Source organism: Barbus barbus, assembly GCF_936440315.1.
Source record: "Barbus barbus genome assembly, chromosome: 28".
Taxonomy (NCBI): domain Eukaryota; kingdom Metazoa; phylum Chordata; class Actinopteri; order Cypriniformes; family Cyprinidae; genus Barbus; species Barbus barbus.
Window position 1 is genome coordinate 2,377,366 of NC_136756.1, and position 17,653 is coordinate 2,395,018.

General features: G+C 39.3%; 1 protein-coding gene across 1 annotated transcript in view; it reads right to left on the reverse strand.

The window, feature by feature from the left end:
• The window catches only part of LOC306848070 (gamma-aminobutyric acid receptor subunit delta-like), a 58,772-nt gene continuing 41,119 nt past the window's right edge, over positions 1-17,653 (reverse strand). Inside the window, exons 4-9 of the mRNA XM_079382395.1 lie at positions 5,920-6,140; positions 5,399-5,481; positions 5,112-5,249; positions 4,789-4,944; positions 2,266-2,474; positions 1-1,319 (exon numbers count right to left, since the gene is read on the reverse strand). Of these exons, the coding sequence (XP_079238521.1) occupies positions 1,008-1,319; positions 2,266-2,474; positions 4,789-4,944; positions 5,112-5,249; positions 5,399-5,481; positions 5,920-6,140 (1,119 nt within the window). The 3' untranslated portion in view covers positions 1-1,007. The remainder of the gene's footprint in view (positions 1,320-2,265; positions 2,475-4,788; positions 4,945-5,111; positions 5,250-5,398; positions 5,482-5,919; positions 6,141-17,653) is intronic.

Genomic DNA, 17,653 nt, shown 5'->3' on the forward strand with positions numbered 1-17,653 from the left:
GGGTGACAAGAACAGTTTTATTTATCAACTTTGTCACTTTGTCATGTCATTATCCTGGTGCCAAGGGCCCCTCACAGACTTACCACACAGTGGTGGCATTAATATATTTACAAAAAAAAAAAAAAGAAGAAGAAAAAAAAGCAGGAAATAATAAATCACATGTTCATTATCATGCACAAAAACAATGTGTGCTGATTGTCAAGACAATCGCAAATGTTGTTGCGGCACAAATGTAGCACTTCAGAACAAAATCAGAATTAGAGCTGCCTCCGACAAAAGAAACGGCAAAATAAAAGATGTTGAAAGGGATAAATTGCTCAGAATAGCATCACCACCGTCATCACCACCATCATTACTTGTGGGCCGGGTTCCCATAGCTCATATGTAACATTTTTCCACAACACAAAGTGGTATTTGCTCATATTTAAACCCCATTGCTGGGAGAATAATAGCATTAAGATAAACACTATAAGAGAATGCATACAGAAAAATATCTAATTTGTATGTTAAATATTCAGATGGCTTTGAACTTTAATTGAGAATGACATTAAGTTGCAAGAAACACACAGATATTGCCACATTTCAGAGTCCATAAATCAGAGTCCATTTTAACAGTAATGTCTGCCAATGCAACAAAAATGCTGAACTCTTCTGTGAGGAAAGATTTAAAAAAGGAGAACAAATGAATGGAAATAAAAGATTCATTCCTAAAGCAATATAAATTTCTGCAAATATTCTGGTGCAAATATTATGAAAGAGCAAAAAAGCAACAAGGAAATGTCATTGTTAAGCATCAAGGACTATTTGTAAAGATGCAGAGGTATGTATCAGTCTTCTACAACTGAATTCAACATAATGCATTTAACATATTCTAAAAGACTACCCTACATCATTATATTTATAAGCGTTAATAATCCAGACGTTTCATATTCTAATAATTGTATAGTTCTGTTGTCACATCGTTTGTTGATTTCTATACATGCAGAGCTCAAAATTTGATAAATGATTTACATTGTGTATGCCACCCAGTAGATGACATTTACCACAGCAAAGGTGAAAGGGAAGACAGCACGAGCGTAGATATCAATGGTGTCTGCATCAATAGGTTTACACTTGCAGCATTTCTTCTCTTCACTGCTTTCCTTCTGTGCCCGACGGGACTGAGTGCCACGAACCTCTGTCTCTTCTTGTGGATCTCTGGTCGGGTCAGTGGTCCGCTGGGCCCTGTTTTGCCTGTTTGAGACGAGGAGGCCCTGGTTCATGCCAGCCACAGAGAGAGAAAACAGAACCATGGCCTGCTTTCCATTCTTTACCATGGACTGCAAAAGAACATGAGGGAAAAAAAAGAGTTGTTTGTTCAAATACATAGGTGGGAATTGTTTCTATTTCAATTAATTACTCTATTCTGCGCTAAAATGAATTAGGAATAAGGCTATAATTAATATTGCGTAAATTATAAAAAAGGTAAATTCAGGTAAAATTGTACACTTTTTGTTAAACTTGTAATTTAGTTACCCAGATGCATTTGCCATTTATTTAATACCTTTTGTTAACTTAAAGGTGCAGCTGTAATATTTTCATTTGAATTCAATTTTATTTGGAAGGTACATAACAATAAACATTTTGTGAGCATGCACTCTGGACAAATGTCTTTTCAGGTAAAGTGCCATCTCTGATTTATCAAAAATGATCCTAATTAGAAATGAAACACAATTATTTATTAATTTAGGTAGCACTTTATTTTAAGAACCAATTCGCACTATTAACTCTAAGTGAATATGTGTTCCCTATTCTAAAGCCTTATTGTGTTTACATTAAATCTGAATAAATATAACAGAATACTGATGAAAATTAACCCTACAACTTATTGAAAATATGACTACAGACTACAGTATGTTCTAAAGTATTCTTTGCATTTTAATTCACGTGAACAGCAGTAGCAAATAATACTGTGACTATAATATTTGTTTACATTTAATGAGCAACCTCATAAATTCTGAATGTCAAGGGCTTCTACCTTTCATGATGAGGGAGTCCTCCTTTGAGCTGTAGCCACATTTGCCAGGGCCACTGAGCATCAGCCAAAACTATTTTATCTTAATAGTGTCCCTTTAATTAAAGACTATAGTTGTACTCTTACAGTGTAAACCGGTTGAGCACAGTACAATCTTCAATTACCCACTTTACCTGAATTCACTCTACTTGAGATTGGAGAGTATATGAAATACTCGAGATTTCTATGCAAAATTAATCTTCTGATTGTACCTCTGCGCTCTTATTCGTCTTGACTTTGGCTTTCTCCTTCTTGCTGTAGTCTGCATTATAGTGAGCAAAAGCGTATTCGATCAAGGCAGCAAACACAAAGACGTAGCAGATCCAGAAATACACGTCCAGAGCTTTGATGGCAGAAGCACGGGGCAAGGATGAACGAGCACTGACCATCAGTGTTGTCATGGTGAGCACCGTTGTGATTCCTAAAGGTTAAAGGACACGTGGAAATATTCCTTTTACTCGTCAGGTTCCTTTGTGTGTGTGATTTGTTTTAAATGTTCTAATTTTACTGATACTGATTTCATTAGACTTTCTACTAACTCTTTGCAACTACATGTCAACAAAATCTCATTAATTTGCAACTACATGTCAACTAACTCATTAGAGTCGTAGTATACTATTAGGTTAGGGTTAATAGAATAAGTTGACATGTAATTACAAAGTTACGTGTAGTCAGTAGAATATCTGTTATGGAACCATTAAAATAAAGTGTTAACAGATATTAATCAGACAGTCTACTAATACTCTGACTGGTAGTTGGGTCAATATCACTGTAGGGTGCCTTTTGGTGTCCTGTACATAAATAACTCATTTGCCATGAAATTCAACATAAAAATGATTATGAAAGGGTGTGTTATATTAGGCTAAGTTTTATATTCATAACAAAAGCATTACTTGGCTCTTTAGATACATTTTCTCGATTTTTTGTAAGAGGATGCATGTTATTTTGCTATGTCCCATGCACTGCTCATTAAATTTGAATGAGAGAAGAATATAGTCAGATCATAAAAATTCCTATTAATATTTTTCTAAATAAGAGATTTTGAGTGTATTGATCATTTGGTAATAAAAACAATATTTTTATTTAATAAAAAAAGAAGAGTTTGTCCATGTCCCTTGAATGGTTGTCCACCCTGTCGTATTGGGGAATCCGCCCCTTTAAGAAAAAGCCGTCCCCTTTAGTGACATCAGGACAACAGATGTTTTTGTCTCTTCAGTGGTGGGAATTTCAACAGCTGAGGTCAATAAGTTGGTGACTTTTCAATTGACAAATTCTCTTCATATAAGTTTGCTTACCTGCTTTGCCAAAACTTAAATGTCCACCCTGTCGGCATAAAATATGCCGGAAGTGATTCGAATACAGTATTTTCAAAATGTGTAAGTTTAAATATACCAAATTCTCTTCAACAACCAGACTAAATATTTAGCTAGCCACAGTTTTTTTGTAAGCTATGCTAACTGAAGCTCAAAATGTCCACCCTGTCGGCCACTTAGACTCGATAGAGTGGACATAACATGACAAGGTGGACATAGCATTCATTTGTAGTTAATATTGCTAAAAACTAAATGAATGGGGGGGGGGGGGGGGGGGGTGTATCAATGTAATTGAGAATGTTTGTTATATTATTTATTTATTTATTTTTTCGAAGTTGAATAAATGTTTCATTGTCATATCTTGTCATGCTTTGTGTGTTCTGCATTATGTGTCCACTCCATCATGTGCTGGTCATCTTGATATTTTACAATAATATTTTAGGTCACACTTTATATTAGGTGGCCTTAACTACTATGTACTTGCATCAAAAATAATATTGTAACTTATTGTGGTCATATAAAACACTATTGCTGCTATTGAGGTGGGATACGGGTAGGTTAGGGACAGGTTTGGTGGTATGGGTGGGTTTAAGGGTGGGTTAAGGTGTAAGGGATGGGTCAACAGAGTAATTATAAATGTAATTACAGAAATTAATTACAGATGTAATTACATATAGGTATTTTTAAAAATATAAGTACAATGTAAAAGCATGTATGTACACAATAAGTGCATTTTACCAAATGATTAATTTAAATGTAAGTACATAGTAGTTAAGGCCACCTAATATAAAGTGGGACCATATTTTAAATAATAATTCAATCATATCTATATCATCCAGTGTGTTCAAAACACATGGTTTACATAAAATATTTTATGTACTCTATTTATAATTTGAACGCAAACAAATAACCCTGTTGAGGAAAGGGGTTAAAGATCATACCTTTCAAAAAATATAATTTGCATCTTAATATTGCAATGACAGCGTTTATGCTTTAAATAATGGGCCATAATTATCTAAAAGAAATGTGTGGGAGCTCAGCTAATATGTTTCTATAGTACTTAAGTGTCGACTGTTTATGACATAACATAAAGCGATTGGGAAATTGAGACCAGAGTATTGTGAGGGTTGAGAGGCACTCTATGGTGATATTGACACAGCTGATGTGTAGTTGTAAAGTTACTTATAAAGTAAAAACTTGGAATATCAAAATAAAGTGTTTACCTATTGATTTTTAAAATACACAAATCTGACTTTTTACAAATTTTAGTTTTTTTAAACATACTAGATATGGAAAATATCTAGTATATTTTAAAATATATTATATAAAGATATATATACAGTATATAGACACAGACAGACACAGACACACACACACACACACATGGTGAAGTGTACATTTTAGAAACTGTAAATTACAGACCTAAAGACACTCTTGCTGGCACAGCTGATTGGCTGATCCAGAATGAAACCCATGACATGGCAACCAGTAAGATTGAGGGCATGTAGGACTGAATGATGTAAACGCCTCGGTTACGCCTTAGTTCAAACCGTAAGCTGAGACGTGGAAATCTCCCTGCTGTATCAAGAATGACAATATTTGCCTTCAAAATATGTAATATATTTTCTGAGTTAACAAAACTGATTAAAATAATTCAAAATGAAAACAACAGTTGCAGCAGCATTAGCAATGGTTGTATCTATATTACATCAGATGTATCAGACAGTGTCGATGAAAAGCCTCACCAGATTTAAAGTTCATCATCTCTGTGACAAAGCGATAATCTGTGATGGTGAACTGGGAGAGCTCCAATTTGTCCAGCCCATGAATGTGTTTCTGACTCTCTGACCAGTGATACACAATGTCTTCTGAAGAGTAGCCATCTGCAAAACCACCAACAGGAAAAAGAAAATATATGATTTTTGTGAAATGTATAGTCACAGGCATCATTATCATGGTTTGTTTTTTGTGCAGGAATCATTTTCATGCTCATGAATTTGAAATGTCAGATATAAGTTTTCCCTTTACTCACAGCTTTCCAAGTCTAGCATGCATTCCTGTTCATCCATGGGGTATTTTGTGAGGTCCATATCGCATGCAACTGTAGATGTAATTCTGAAAGGCAAACCATCACAATTAAACATTTTGAACATGGAGCAGGTCACAGAGAAGAAATAAACCCTCTGTGATCAGGTGTTAAGACTAGAAAGTAAATGATATGATCCTTTGAAAAAAATTATGTTGCTGGGATTTTTTTTTCCACAAATTTTTCCATACTGTTGGTGCCATCAGTTTGCTTTACACAGCTCTCATAAATAAGTGATTGGCCAATGGTGGCCTTTATTTATTTATTAAGTAGATAAGTGGATAGGCAGATACATTTGTAATAAAATACAGAACAGACAACTTTATGTTTATTTTGTTACAATGACTATTTATAAACACGAGTATTTTATTTTTTTAGCTTTATTGTGCTGCCCAAAGTCCTTTTACATTATTGCCAATGCAAAATCACAAACTAGTTTAAAATGCACTTAAAACAAACCCACGTACCGACTACTGTAGAGAATGACTCCATCAGGCTGCAAGCGAATGAGTTTGTTCTCCACAGTGACATCGTGAAACCAGGCTGATTTGGCATTAACTATGAATGTGTCTGGTAACCAGAGTTTGTCCACAAAGCGGCTGTCCAGGCCAAGAGTTTTGTTTGTGTGGTTGTATGACAGACGGTCATCTCTCCAACTCTGCCGCAGAAATACTGTCATGGTGTATTCCTGTCAAAACAAATGCACACAAACAAAACATTTACAGCTGTTTAGTAACATTTCTGAGACTTAATGTAGTGTATTGTACAGATTTACAGACAAGTTTACTTTAAAGCTCTGAGTTAAATCAAGCAATAAGCCATAAGAGACTATGCATTACAACGGTTTGACCACTGATAAGGGGTGTTCTTCCTCCTCCTAAAACATGGTAAAATCAATAATTAATATAGATAATAATAATAATACTTATTACTTTTGACCAATAGGTGGTGCTGTGACAATATTTATGCGCTGTGGTCAGTGTGGTGTGACAAGGGCACACACAAAGTTTGGTGGCAGCTTCAGATTCAGTTTGATATAATGCCATCAAATTGGTTAATGCATCAAGTACAGTAGTCAACATTTGAATTGGATCAAAACCTATCATCAAAGTTGTCCTAAAACCAAAACGATACCCGTTCTTGTCTTAGGAAAACTTTGATGAACGTTTTTGATCCACTTCAAATGTTGACTACTGTAATAATGGTTTGGTCCACATAATCCACAACATTTGTTGGTATGGTCTGAAAATAGATTGATTGATCAACCTGAATTCCATATAATTTTAATGCCATGATTTTAAGTTTATCTGATTTGATTTTCATGCAAATCTGAAGGGAAAAAAGCTTAACTCACCTCAGCAGAAGGCAAGTTCAAAAGTTATTGGCATAAACATGAGTGCAAATTTGGTAGTGCTAAAATGTTTGAGTTAAAGACTTCAATTTTGCTATTGTTAATATTCATTATATCCATGTACCAAGTTTCATAACATTCCTGCAAGCAGTTCTCTGGAATACCATGGACTCAACACTAGGTGCTTGTGAACCGTCTGTGCTTGGTTCCTAATAATACTATAAACTAGTGCTGTCAATCGATAAAAAAACCCAAAACTAATTGCACATTTTTCTAAAATTAATCGCGATTAATCCCACCTAACATTGAAGTTTTTAAATATACATTTATATTGCAATAATTTCACATTCAATCTTCAAATGTACAATGTACAAACAACATAAAGACAGTATATTTTTATTATTTATTTAATGGCATCTTTTTTATGATTGAAAGCCTGCATCACTGATATCAATACTACTGATGTCTCTATAAAAAAAAAAATGTTTTCCCCCTGAATATTTAACCATTGACTGTAGCCATTCATCATTACAGTATAATTGAGAGCTATCAATTTTAACATTTATTAGACTTAACTTCTAATTTAAGTGAACTTAAAACAATCTTTACACGAACCCATTATAATAAATGACATATTTACCTACCTGTGCTCTTCAGCAGAATTATACAGAAAATGAATAGTTACCGAACACTAAATTCTAAATTAAATATATCTTGATTTGCCCTGGCCATAATTTCTGAGCGTTCTACCTGTGTTTGTTTTCTTGGTTTTGATCTTGATCTGTTCTGCCGTTATTCTGATTGTTTGCCGCCTGCCCCGACCTGGATTGTTTATACTGGACTGTTATTCGACTCTGTCTCTGTTTTGCCTCTACTGTTCGATCTGCTGGTGTTTGACCCTGTACTGCCTGACTACTCTTAATAAAAGCTGCAAATGGATCCCAACCTCTCTGTCGTTTCACAACAGAAGACTTCGCCAAACAGCGATCCAGCAGCGCTCATGCAACTATCCACTGAGCTCTCCGCACAAGCTTCACAACTCGCCTTGCATCACCACCAGCTAGACCGGCTCACCACTTTGACCGAGGAGCTGGTCAAAGCATTACAAGGGCTGAATGTATCACCACCAGCAGCCACATCTCATCCACCGCCGACCCGCAGCAGCGCTCCACCCACTCGGTACCCTCAATGAGCCCACGTCTTGCCTTCCCTGAGAAATTTGCTGGAGAACCTGCCAAGTGCAAAGGCTTCCTACTCCAATGCTCACTCTTCGTGGATCAACAACCCTTTCTATATCCCACGGACTCAAGCCGCATTGCCTTTGTTTGCTCACTTCTCACAGGGAAAGTATTAGTGTGGGTCACCGCGGTCTGGGGGATGGATGACTCATCTTTTTCCACTTTCGATATGTTTCTGCGGCAGTTCCGCGAGGTGTTTGAACACTCAACCGAGGGAAGGAGTGCAGGTGACCAACTACTAACTCTTTCTCAAGGGAAAAGACCCGCCGCTGAATACGCACTGTCCTTTCGAACCCTCGCGGCTCAGACTAAGTGGGTGGAGAACACCTTGAAGCTATTGTTTCGGAGAGGTTAGCATTTGGAATTACAGTCAGAACTGGCCTGTCGTGATGAGGGGAGGAGTTTGAGTGAGTTTATTGATCTTACCATTCAAATCGACAAACTGATCCGCTCTCGACGTGCTCCACGAACCACACCTCGCTACCTGCCTGAAACCGCCACCACAACCGAACCCATGCAGCTGTTATTCACTCACATCTCACCCGAAGAACGAGAACATCGCATGCAGAATCAACTGTGCCTATATTGCGGTCAAGCTGGACACATGAAGCATTCCTGCCCGATTAACGCCCAGTTCTCGATCAGTGAGTGCTCATGTCACTACCCCCACATCAAGCATTAAGCTTCCAGCCACGTTAATAGTTCAAGGTAAAATAATTACCACGGCAACATAAGGGATGAAATTAACTCCCTGTAACTCTCCCATGGCAGTGGAGGCGTTAGACGGCCATCCTCTTGGAGAGGGGAGAGTGGTGCGTATCACGGAGGAAGTCAAGTTACAGATAAGTACCCTGCACTCTGAAATTCTACTCATCCGATTCTACGTCATCCATTCACCCAGTCACGCCATCATTCTCGGATTGCCATGGCTGCGCACACACAACCCACAGATCTCCTGGAGAGAGGGACAGATCCTTCAATGGGGCGCTACGTACCAAGAACACTGCCTGTCAAAAATTCCTAAAGCCAACGTTAACACCTCTTCTCCGACCACTCAGAACACCAATCTGCCACCCAAATACACTGATCTCAGCGAGGCATTCAGCGCAAAGAAGGCCTCCCAGCTTCCAAATCACCATTCAGTTGATTGTGCCATAGACCTAATGCCTGGCTCCATTCCTCCCAAGGGCAGAATCTTTCCATTATCTCAACCGGAGTCTGAGGCCGTGAAAAATTATATTCCACGAACTTAAGATTCGCTTCACTTCTGCACCCATTCTCCGACATCCTGATCCAGAACGAGAGTTCATTGTCGAGGTCGACGCCTCTAACACGGGGGTAGGCGCGATACTGTCCCAACGTCATGGTTCCCTAGCCAAAATGTACCCATGTGCCTTTTTCTCCCGCAAACTCACGGCCACAGAACAGAACTATGACGTAGGCAACAGTGAACTACTAGCGATGAAATTGGCGCTTGAGGAGTGGCGACATTGGCTGGAGGGAGCTGCTCACCCCTTCGTTGTTCTCATGAATCACAAGAATCTGGAATATCTGAGGTCAGCTAAACGTTTGAACCCTCGTCAAGCCAGGTGGGCGCTGTTCTTCACAAGATTTCGATTCACGGTCACATATCGACCAGGCACAAAATACACCAAAGCCGACGCATTGTCACGTCAAACTGAAAAAAATTGTTCAAATTATCAATAACAATAACATAATTCCCGAAAAGATTCTTGTGGCCCCCGTCCAATGGGACATTATGACGAAATGACGAAATAGAAAATCTCAACCTCCAGGATCCACCACCACCAGAATGCCCAGCTAATCTCACATATGTCCCTGAACCCCTACGACCACGACTACTTGCTCAAGCTCACACATGCCCCTTTACGGCCTACCTGATGACATTGTGTCGGACCGTGGTCCCCAGTTCACATCAAGGTTGTGGTCCGCTTTCTTCCATCATCTCAACATCAACATCAGCCTTACGTCCGGTTACCATCCCCAATCTAACGGTCAAACAGAACGCTTTTAATCAGGAGGTAATAAGGTTCCTCAGGTCATACTGCCACCAACAACAATCTGACTGGAGCAAGTACTTATTCTAGGCGGAGTACGCACAATATTCGCTGACAAAACCCGCCACAGGGATAACCCCGTTGAAATGTATTCTGGGTTTCCAACCCCCATTGTTTCCCTGGTCAGGCGAACCCACCGACCTACCGTCCATTACTGACTGGCTGCAACACAGCGAGGAGATCTGGGATCAAGCACACATTCATCTCCAACATGCTGTAAGAAGACAAGTGCAACAAGCCAACAGACATCGAAGTCCTGGTCCCGAGTACGCTCCAGGCCAATGGGTATGGCTTTCAACAAAAGATCTACATCTCCGACTTCCATGTAGAAAGCTCAGTCCCAAGTATGTTGGTCCCTTCAAAATATCTTGACAGATAACCCCAGTATCATTTCGAAGTCTTGATTTGCCCTGGGCATCATTTCTGAGCATTCTACCCGTGTTTGTTTTCTTGGTTTTGATCTTGGACTGTTCTGCTGTTATTCTGATTGTTTGCCACCTGCCCCGACCCGGATTGTTTATACTGGACTGTGATTGTTTGCCGCCTGCCCTGATTCCCCGCCTGTTATTCGACTCTGTCTCTGTTTTGCCTCTACTGTTCGATCTGCTGGTGTTTGACCCTGTACTACCTGACTACTCTTAATAAAAGCTGCAAATGGATCCCAACCTCTCTGTCATTTCACAACATGTACATAGGAGCTCATGAAAAAAGTCAAGTCAAGTCACCTTTATTTATATAGCGCTTTTAACAATACAGATTGTGTCAAAGCACTTAACAGTATCAAATTGGAGGATAGAGTGTCAGTAATGTATACAGTAATAATAAGATTAAACACTCAATTTTCAGTTAAAGGCATTTCATTATTGAATTCAGAGATGTCATTGTCTAGCTCAGTTTAGTTTAAATAGTATCTGTGAAATCAAATCGATGATAATCACTAGAAATCAAGTGTCCCCAACTGAACAAGCAGAGGCGACAGTGGCAAGGAACCAAAACTCCCAAAAGGAAAGAAGAGCTTTAGGTTTTGAATAACTGTGTTTATGTGATATAAAACAGAGAAGTATAATATCATGGTAAAGGTGTTTGCAACGTGAGACAAATGTTTTCTTTTGAGATGTGTTTGTGATATTGCGAATGCAGTGCTTTATTTTGCAAGTGATGTGAGGCATTTTGCATTTTGTGTGTGAAATTCTTGGATTTATGTGTAAAGTTTTGTAAAAAAAAAAAAAAGAGGCAAAGTTTAAAAAAATGTGTGTAAGCAGTTGAAAAAAATCTATAAAATATATACAGAAATGTATATATTTTACAGAAATGTATAAATGAACCAAGATGGCGCCGCTGATGGCAGCTGTTGTGCGTTGCTCTCCAGTGTTTGTAAAGTTTTTGTTTGTTTTTCCTGTTTTTTGTTTTTCAAATACGATCAGTTTTACCAGGGATGACCTGCTGAACATTCGGCAGAACACACCACAAAATCTTTTACCGGATTTTGATTTTTCGGACATTTTGCTGGACATTGTAGTTGGCGGAGCCATAGCTCTGGTCAAACGCTACAGGAGGCGTAGGCGGGGGAAGCGAGCGGGAGCGCTTGTGAAGCTTCGTCAGCACGGATTTCGAACAGGCATTGCCTAGCATCCATCTGGCAAATCTCCATCCTCTACCCGACAAAACGGACAAACTCCTTCTGCTCTCCCGGACAAACAAGGATTTTTCTAACTCTGCTGCTCTGTGTTTCACGGAAACCTGGCTAAATGGAGACATACCAGACAGCGCGATTCATCTGCCTAATTACCTGCTGATTAGAGCAGATCGGAACGCAGAATCAACGGGGAAATCGCGCGGCGGCGGGATGTGCTTTTACATCAATGAGAGGTGGTGTACAGATGTAACTGTGTTAAAGAAGATGTGCTGTTTAGATCTAGAAACGCTCTTCATTAACTGTAAGCTGTTCTATTCGACGCGGGAGTTCTGCTCATTCATTCTCGTGAGTATTTACATTCCACCGCAAGCGCACGTGAGCACAAATCTACAGAAACTCGCTGATCTGAACACAGACACAGAACAACAACACCCAGACTCTGTTTTAATCATTCTCGGGAACTTTAATAAAGCAAATCTCTCCCGTGAACTGCCAAAATACAGACAGCACATCACATGTCCCACCAGAGACAGTAATAGATTGGATCACTGTTACACAACAATAAAGGACGCATATCACTCGGTTCCACGAGCAGCTTTAGGACTCTCTGATCACGGTTTGGTTAATCTTATTCCGACCTACAGGCAGAAACTTAAATCTGCAAAGCCTGTATTAAGATCTGTTAAAAGATGGACTAATGAAACAGAGCGGGATCTACAAGCCTGTTTCTCTCTCACTGATTGGACTGTTCTTGAAGCCGCTGCCATCGATCTGGATGAGCTCACAGAGACTGTAACATCTTATATCAGTTTCTGTGAGGATATGTGCATTCCTAACAGGACTCATCTAATCTACAACAAAGACAAACCATGGTTCACTGCAAAACTCAGAGAGCTCCGTCAGGCCAAAGAAGATGCTTACAGAAAAGGGGATAAAGTCTTGTACAAATAGGCCAAATACACACTGGAAAAGGAGATCAGAGTGGCAAAGAGGAATTATTTTGACAAGCTAAGGAACAAATTCTCTTCCAGTGATCCTGCTTCAGTGTGGAAAGGAATGAAGGATATCACCAGTTACAAGTCACCATCCCCCAGCACTTTGGAGAATCAATACCTGGCAGACGACTTGAACGAGTTTTATTGTCGTTTTGAAAAATCACCCCACACCCGCCCTAAACACCTCTCCACACAACCAGTAACACCTCCAGCAACCCTCCTCTCCCCCACACCTACAATTCAAATCAGCGAAGAACATGTGTGCCAGGTCTTCAGGAAGAACAAAAGAAGGAAAGCACCTGGTCCAGATGGTGTGTCACCAGCCTGCCTAAAAATCTGTGCTGATCAGCTGGCCCCCATCTTCACACAGATCTTCAACAGATCACTGGAGCTGTGTTAAGTCCCCTCATGCTTCAAATGCTCCACCATCATCCCCATCCCAAAGAAACCCAAAATTACTGGACTTAATGACTACAGACCTGTGGCCCTAATGTCTGTAGCCATGAAATCATTTGAAAGACTGGTTTTGGCTTATCTGAAGGACATCACTGGTCCCTTACTGGACCCCCTGAAGTTTGCCTACAGAGCAAACAGGTCTGTGGATGATGCAGTCAGCATGGGACTGCATTTCATCCGGAAACATCTGGACAGACCAGGGACTTATGTGAAGATCCTGTTTGTGGACTTCAGCTCCGCTTTTAACACCATCATCACGGAAACCCTTCAGAATAAACTAATCCAGCTCTCCGTCCCCACCTCCGTCTGTCGGTGGATCAACAGCTTCCTGACAGACAGACAGCAGTTAGTAAAGCTTGGTAAATTCACATCCAGCACTCGTACCATCAGCACTGGAGCTCCTCAGGGCTGCGTACTCTCCCCACTGCTCTTCTCCCTCTACACCAACGACTGCACATCTAAAGACCCCTCTGTCAAGCTCCTGAAGTTTGCAGACGACACCACACTGATCTGCCTCATCCAGGACGGTGACAAGTCTGCTTACAGACAGGAGGTTAAGGAGCTGGCTGTCTGGTGCAGTCTTAACAACCTGGAGCTTAATACGCTCAAAACTGTGGAGATGATCGTGGACTTCAGGAGAAACCCCCCTGCACTCCCCCCACTCACCATCATGAACAGCACTGTGACTGCAGTGGACTCATTCAGATTCCTGGGCACCACAATCTCCCAGGACCTGAAGTGGGACACTCACATCGACTCCGACTTTGAAAGGCCCAAGAGAGGTTGTACTTTCTTCGCCAGCTGAGGAAGTTCAACCTGCCACAGGACTTACTGAAACAGTTATACTCCTTCATCGTTGAATCCATCCTCTGCACTTCAATAACTGTCTGGCTCAGCTCAGCTACCAAAGCTGACCTCAGAAGACTACGGAGGGTAGTCCGGAGTCTGGACTGCTGAGCGAATCATTGGTACAACCCTCCCCACTCTCCAAGAACTGTACTTATCCAGAGTGAGCAAAAGGGCTGGTAAAATCACTCTGGACCCCTCACATCCAGCACACTCCCTCTTTGAACTGTTACCGTCTGGTCGATGTTACAGAGCTCTGAGTACCAGAACGACCAGACACAGGAACAGTTTCTTCCCTCAGGCAATCATCTCATGAACACTCAACAATAAATGTGAAACACACAACTATAATACATTATCCATTCACCACAGTCAGTTATTTTATTTGTATTTTCTCATTTCTAATTTGCACATACTTGACCTGTACATACATAGTTGTCTATAATATATATTGAGTTTTTGCTGTTTTGTACATTGCCTATTTGGATATTTGTATATTATTCTTTTATTATCTGTGTCCTGTCCTGTTGCTGTCTTTCTGTTGCACTGTGGAGCTTCTGTCACTACAACAAATTCCTTGTATGTGTAAACATACTTGGCCAATAAAGCTCATTCTGATTCTGATTCTGAAAGTAGCAAAAAACATTTCCCATCACTGAAGCGGTTCATGAATTAAGCTCACTGCTTGAGCTCTGCGCTCTCGCAAAAATTCAGTGTGAAATTCAGTCAATTAACGTTCTTCATCACCATTAACTAATCTGAACTCCGTTTGGCTTGAAATGTGTATATTTGGTTATAATGCTCAACACTTCAAAATTCATCCATTCATCTCACTTTAATCGCAGCAGTCATATTAAAATTTGATTAATTCTACAGGGGTTTATTTTGGGAGCATTGTTTTGGCTTTTTTGCCCCAAGTCCTCATTAATGTCTGAACCTGTAGGCTATAAATCAAGGCTGGATATTGTTACTTCACAATAAAATATGTAAAATGATACATTCTTTATGGTAAAATATGACGATACAAATTAAAAAACTCCATCAACGCTTGTTTTAAGATCAAAACTGCACGACAGAGACAGATGAGACACTAAATATGCTGATCTCTCTTCTGAATTCTAAATACATTTGTGTGGAAATATACTGTAGGTCACATTCCTTATGTAGATATAAAAATCATGACGGTTATTTTTATCCCCTTGCATTTCTGTTTACATTGTATCCATATTGTACAAAGCGCTTTATAACTAAAGCTGACTTTCTGACTTGGCTTACATGTATATTCAGTGTGTGTGTGTGTGTGTGTATATGCATGTACAGTATGTGCGAGTGCTGTGATAAACTCCTGTGCTCCACTGCACTCTGAACAAGCAGAAGACACACGAGAGTAGTGTTTTACATTTTTCACATCTGTGTGTAGTTTGGTGTGTACGGGTTAATTATTTTATGTTTGTGTGTAGAGTTACTATGCAAAAAATTTAATTTTTAGAAGAGTTAAAACAGTTTTCAAAGAAGTGTTTGCTTTTGCAAGATGTGTGTGATGTTTTGTATGTTGTGTGTGTTTTGTGTGTAGAGTTTTGAGAAATGGAGCCATAGTTTCAAAAACTGTGTAAGCATTTTGAAAAAACTGTAATATGTGCTTCTTAAGTACTATTAAACAGCAATATGCTAGTTATATGCATGCTAATAAGCAACTAGGAGTCTGGAGATGGAAGGAGTCTAGCATCTTGGAGACGTCGCCACAGTTCTTCTGGATTTAGTCTCAGTTTGTTCTGTTTCTTCATGTCATTCCAGACTGACTGGATGATGATCAGATCAGATCTCTGTGTGGAGCACTGGCTGTTGTCAGACAAAAATCTCACTGGATTATTACAATTAATGGCAAAATGAATGTTTGGAAATGTAAACGTACATTTCCTGCTGACACACAACAGCAAAAGATAGAAATAACTGACTTAAACCCATTTTTTAGCTGCTGAAAATACTAGTGTTCTAATAATTTTGGCCACCACTGTATGTGTAGTTATATAAAGGCAGCAATGTTGTTATCCAGCTCGGTGAGTCACTGTTGATTCAGTTCAGTCAATAAGTGTCCATGTTCCAAGATACAATTAGGCTGTAAAGCATTTCTACAGAAGACAATAGTGCCATCATCCATCTTAATTCAGTTCAAGATTTACTCTGTGTCAGTACATTTACATCAATATATTACTGAAAAGTGTTTTTCACCACAACTAAATTCCAGCTCACACTGTGTGATTTTGGCCATGATTTGGTTGTCTGAGACAAATTAAAAAAATCCTAAAAGATTCCTATAATCCTAGGTTAAAACCTGTAGACTTTGATCACTGGTTTGACATGTTCACCGACAGCTGTTTTATGGCTATTGCGATCAGATTTTACTTTAAATTCTGGCAGTGTCAGAAGATTTGGCACACAGTCCTGCTGTGTGACATATAGGATGAACGTCAAACTTTCTTAGTTTTTCAACACAAGCCATGATCAGAATGAATACTCTGGCGCTCCCATCCTCTGCTCACGGAATTCATATGATGTTGCATTTGCTATGATAAACACCGGTTGCACTGCTGTTTTCATGAGGGTGTCTAGTGCTGTTTACACTTTTCTTCTTAAATACGCCGCTATTGCGCCATTCATCATATACTTTTCATGATAGCCAAAATTTCATCCCCCCATGTAATGCAACTCGTAGTCACTGAACGTGTATGGGTTGATAATGTAAAACTCCAGACAAGATTTCTTGTGCGCACCCATTTTTAACGTATCTTGACTGTCTGACATTAATGACAACTGAGATCCCACAGTATGACATGATCATGTTTGTACAGTCTGACAGACAACAATCGTAAAGGACTATTAAAAATCGCACAGTGTGCGCCCGGCTTAAGCCCTTTAAAGAGAAAGGCAGAGCAGCACAACACATCCAGTAAAGAACTTTCCTGTGTGATCTTGATATGAGGGTATGAGTGAGAAAGTCTGAATTATGTGTAAGTTCCAGAATTTGGCTAAACCTTATAAAAAACTGTAAAGATAATATTATATCAGTAGGCTTTGCTCCATCATTATTTAATAAATGACATATGTGTGACATTTATTTATCCCAGTCTTTTAAAATCTCAGAATGAATGCATGCTAATACAGATTTTTACGATTGCTATGACAATTTTTTCATTACTTTTAACAATTTTCCTAAACTCTTAACACAACATCCGTCTGTGTAGACTATACAATTAACACATTTCTTGTTGCTTTGACACGAAATGCATGTAGTTAACACAAATTTAAAATGCTTGAACTTCTTTTACACACAAGCTCGGCCAAGACCAAAACAATGTAATTTTACTGCCAAATTTTCATATGCTTTCACACTGTATGTCAGAACAGATAACATCATGTTCTAAACCTAACTTATAGGCAAAAGTCAAAGTGAACAGCTGTTCATATTGTGAATTTGAAACACAAATATATCCCATTTTTTATTCATTAATGAGAAACAGCTGCTTGCAAATATACAATGTTATGCAAATATATAAATTACAGCTGATTCCCATCTAGGAAACACACTCAGGTGTTGAGGTTC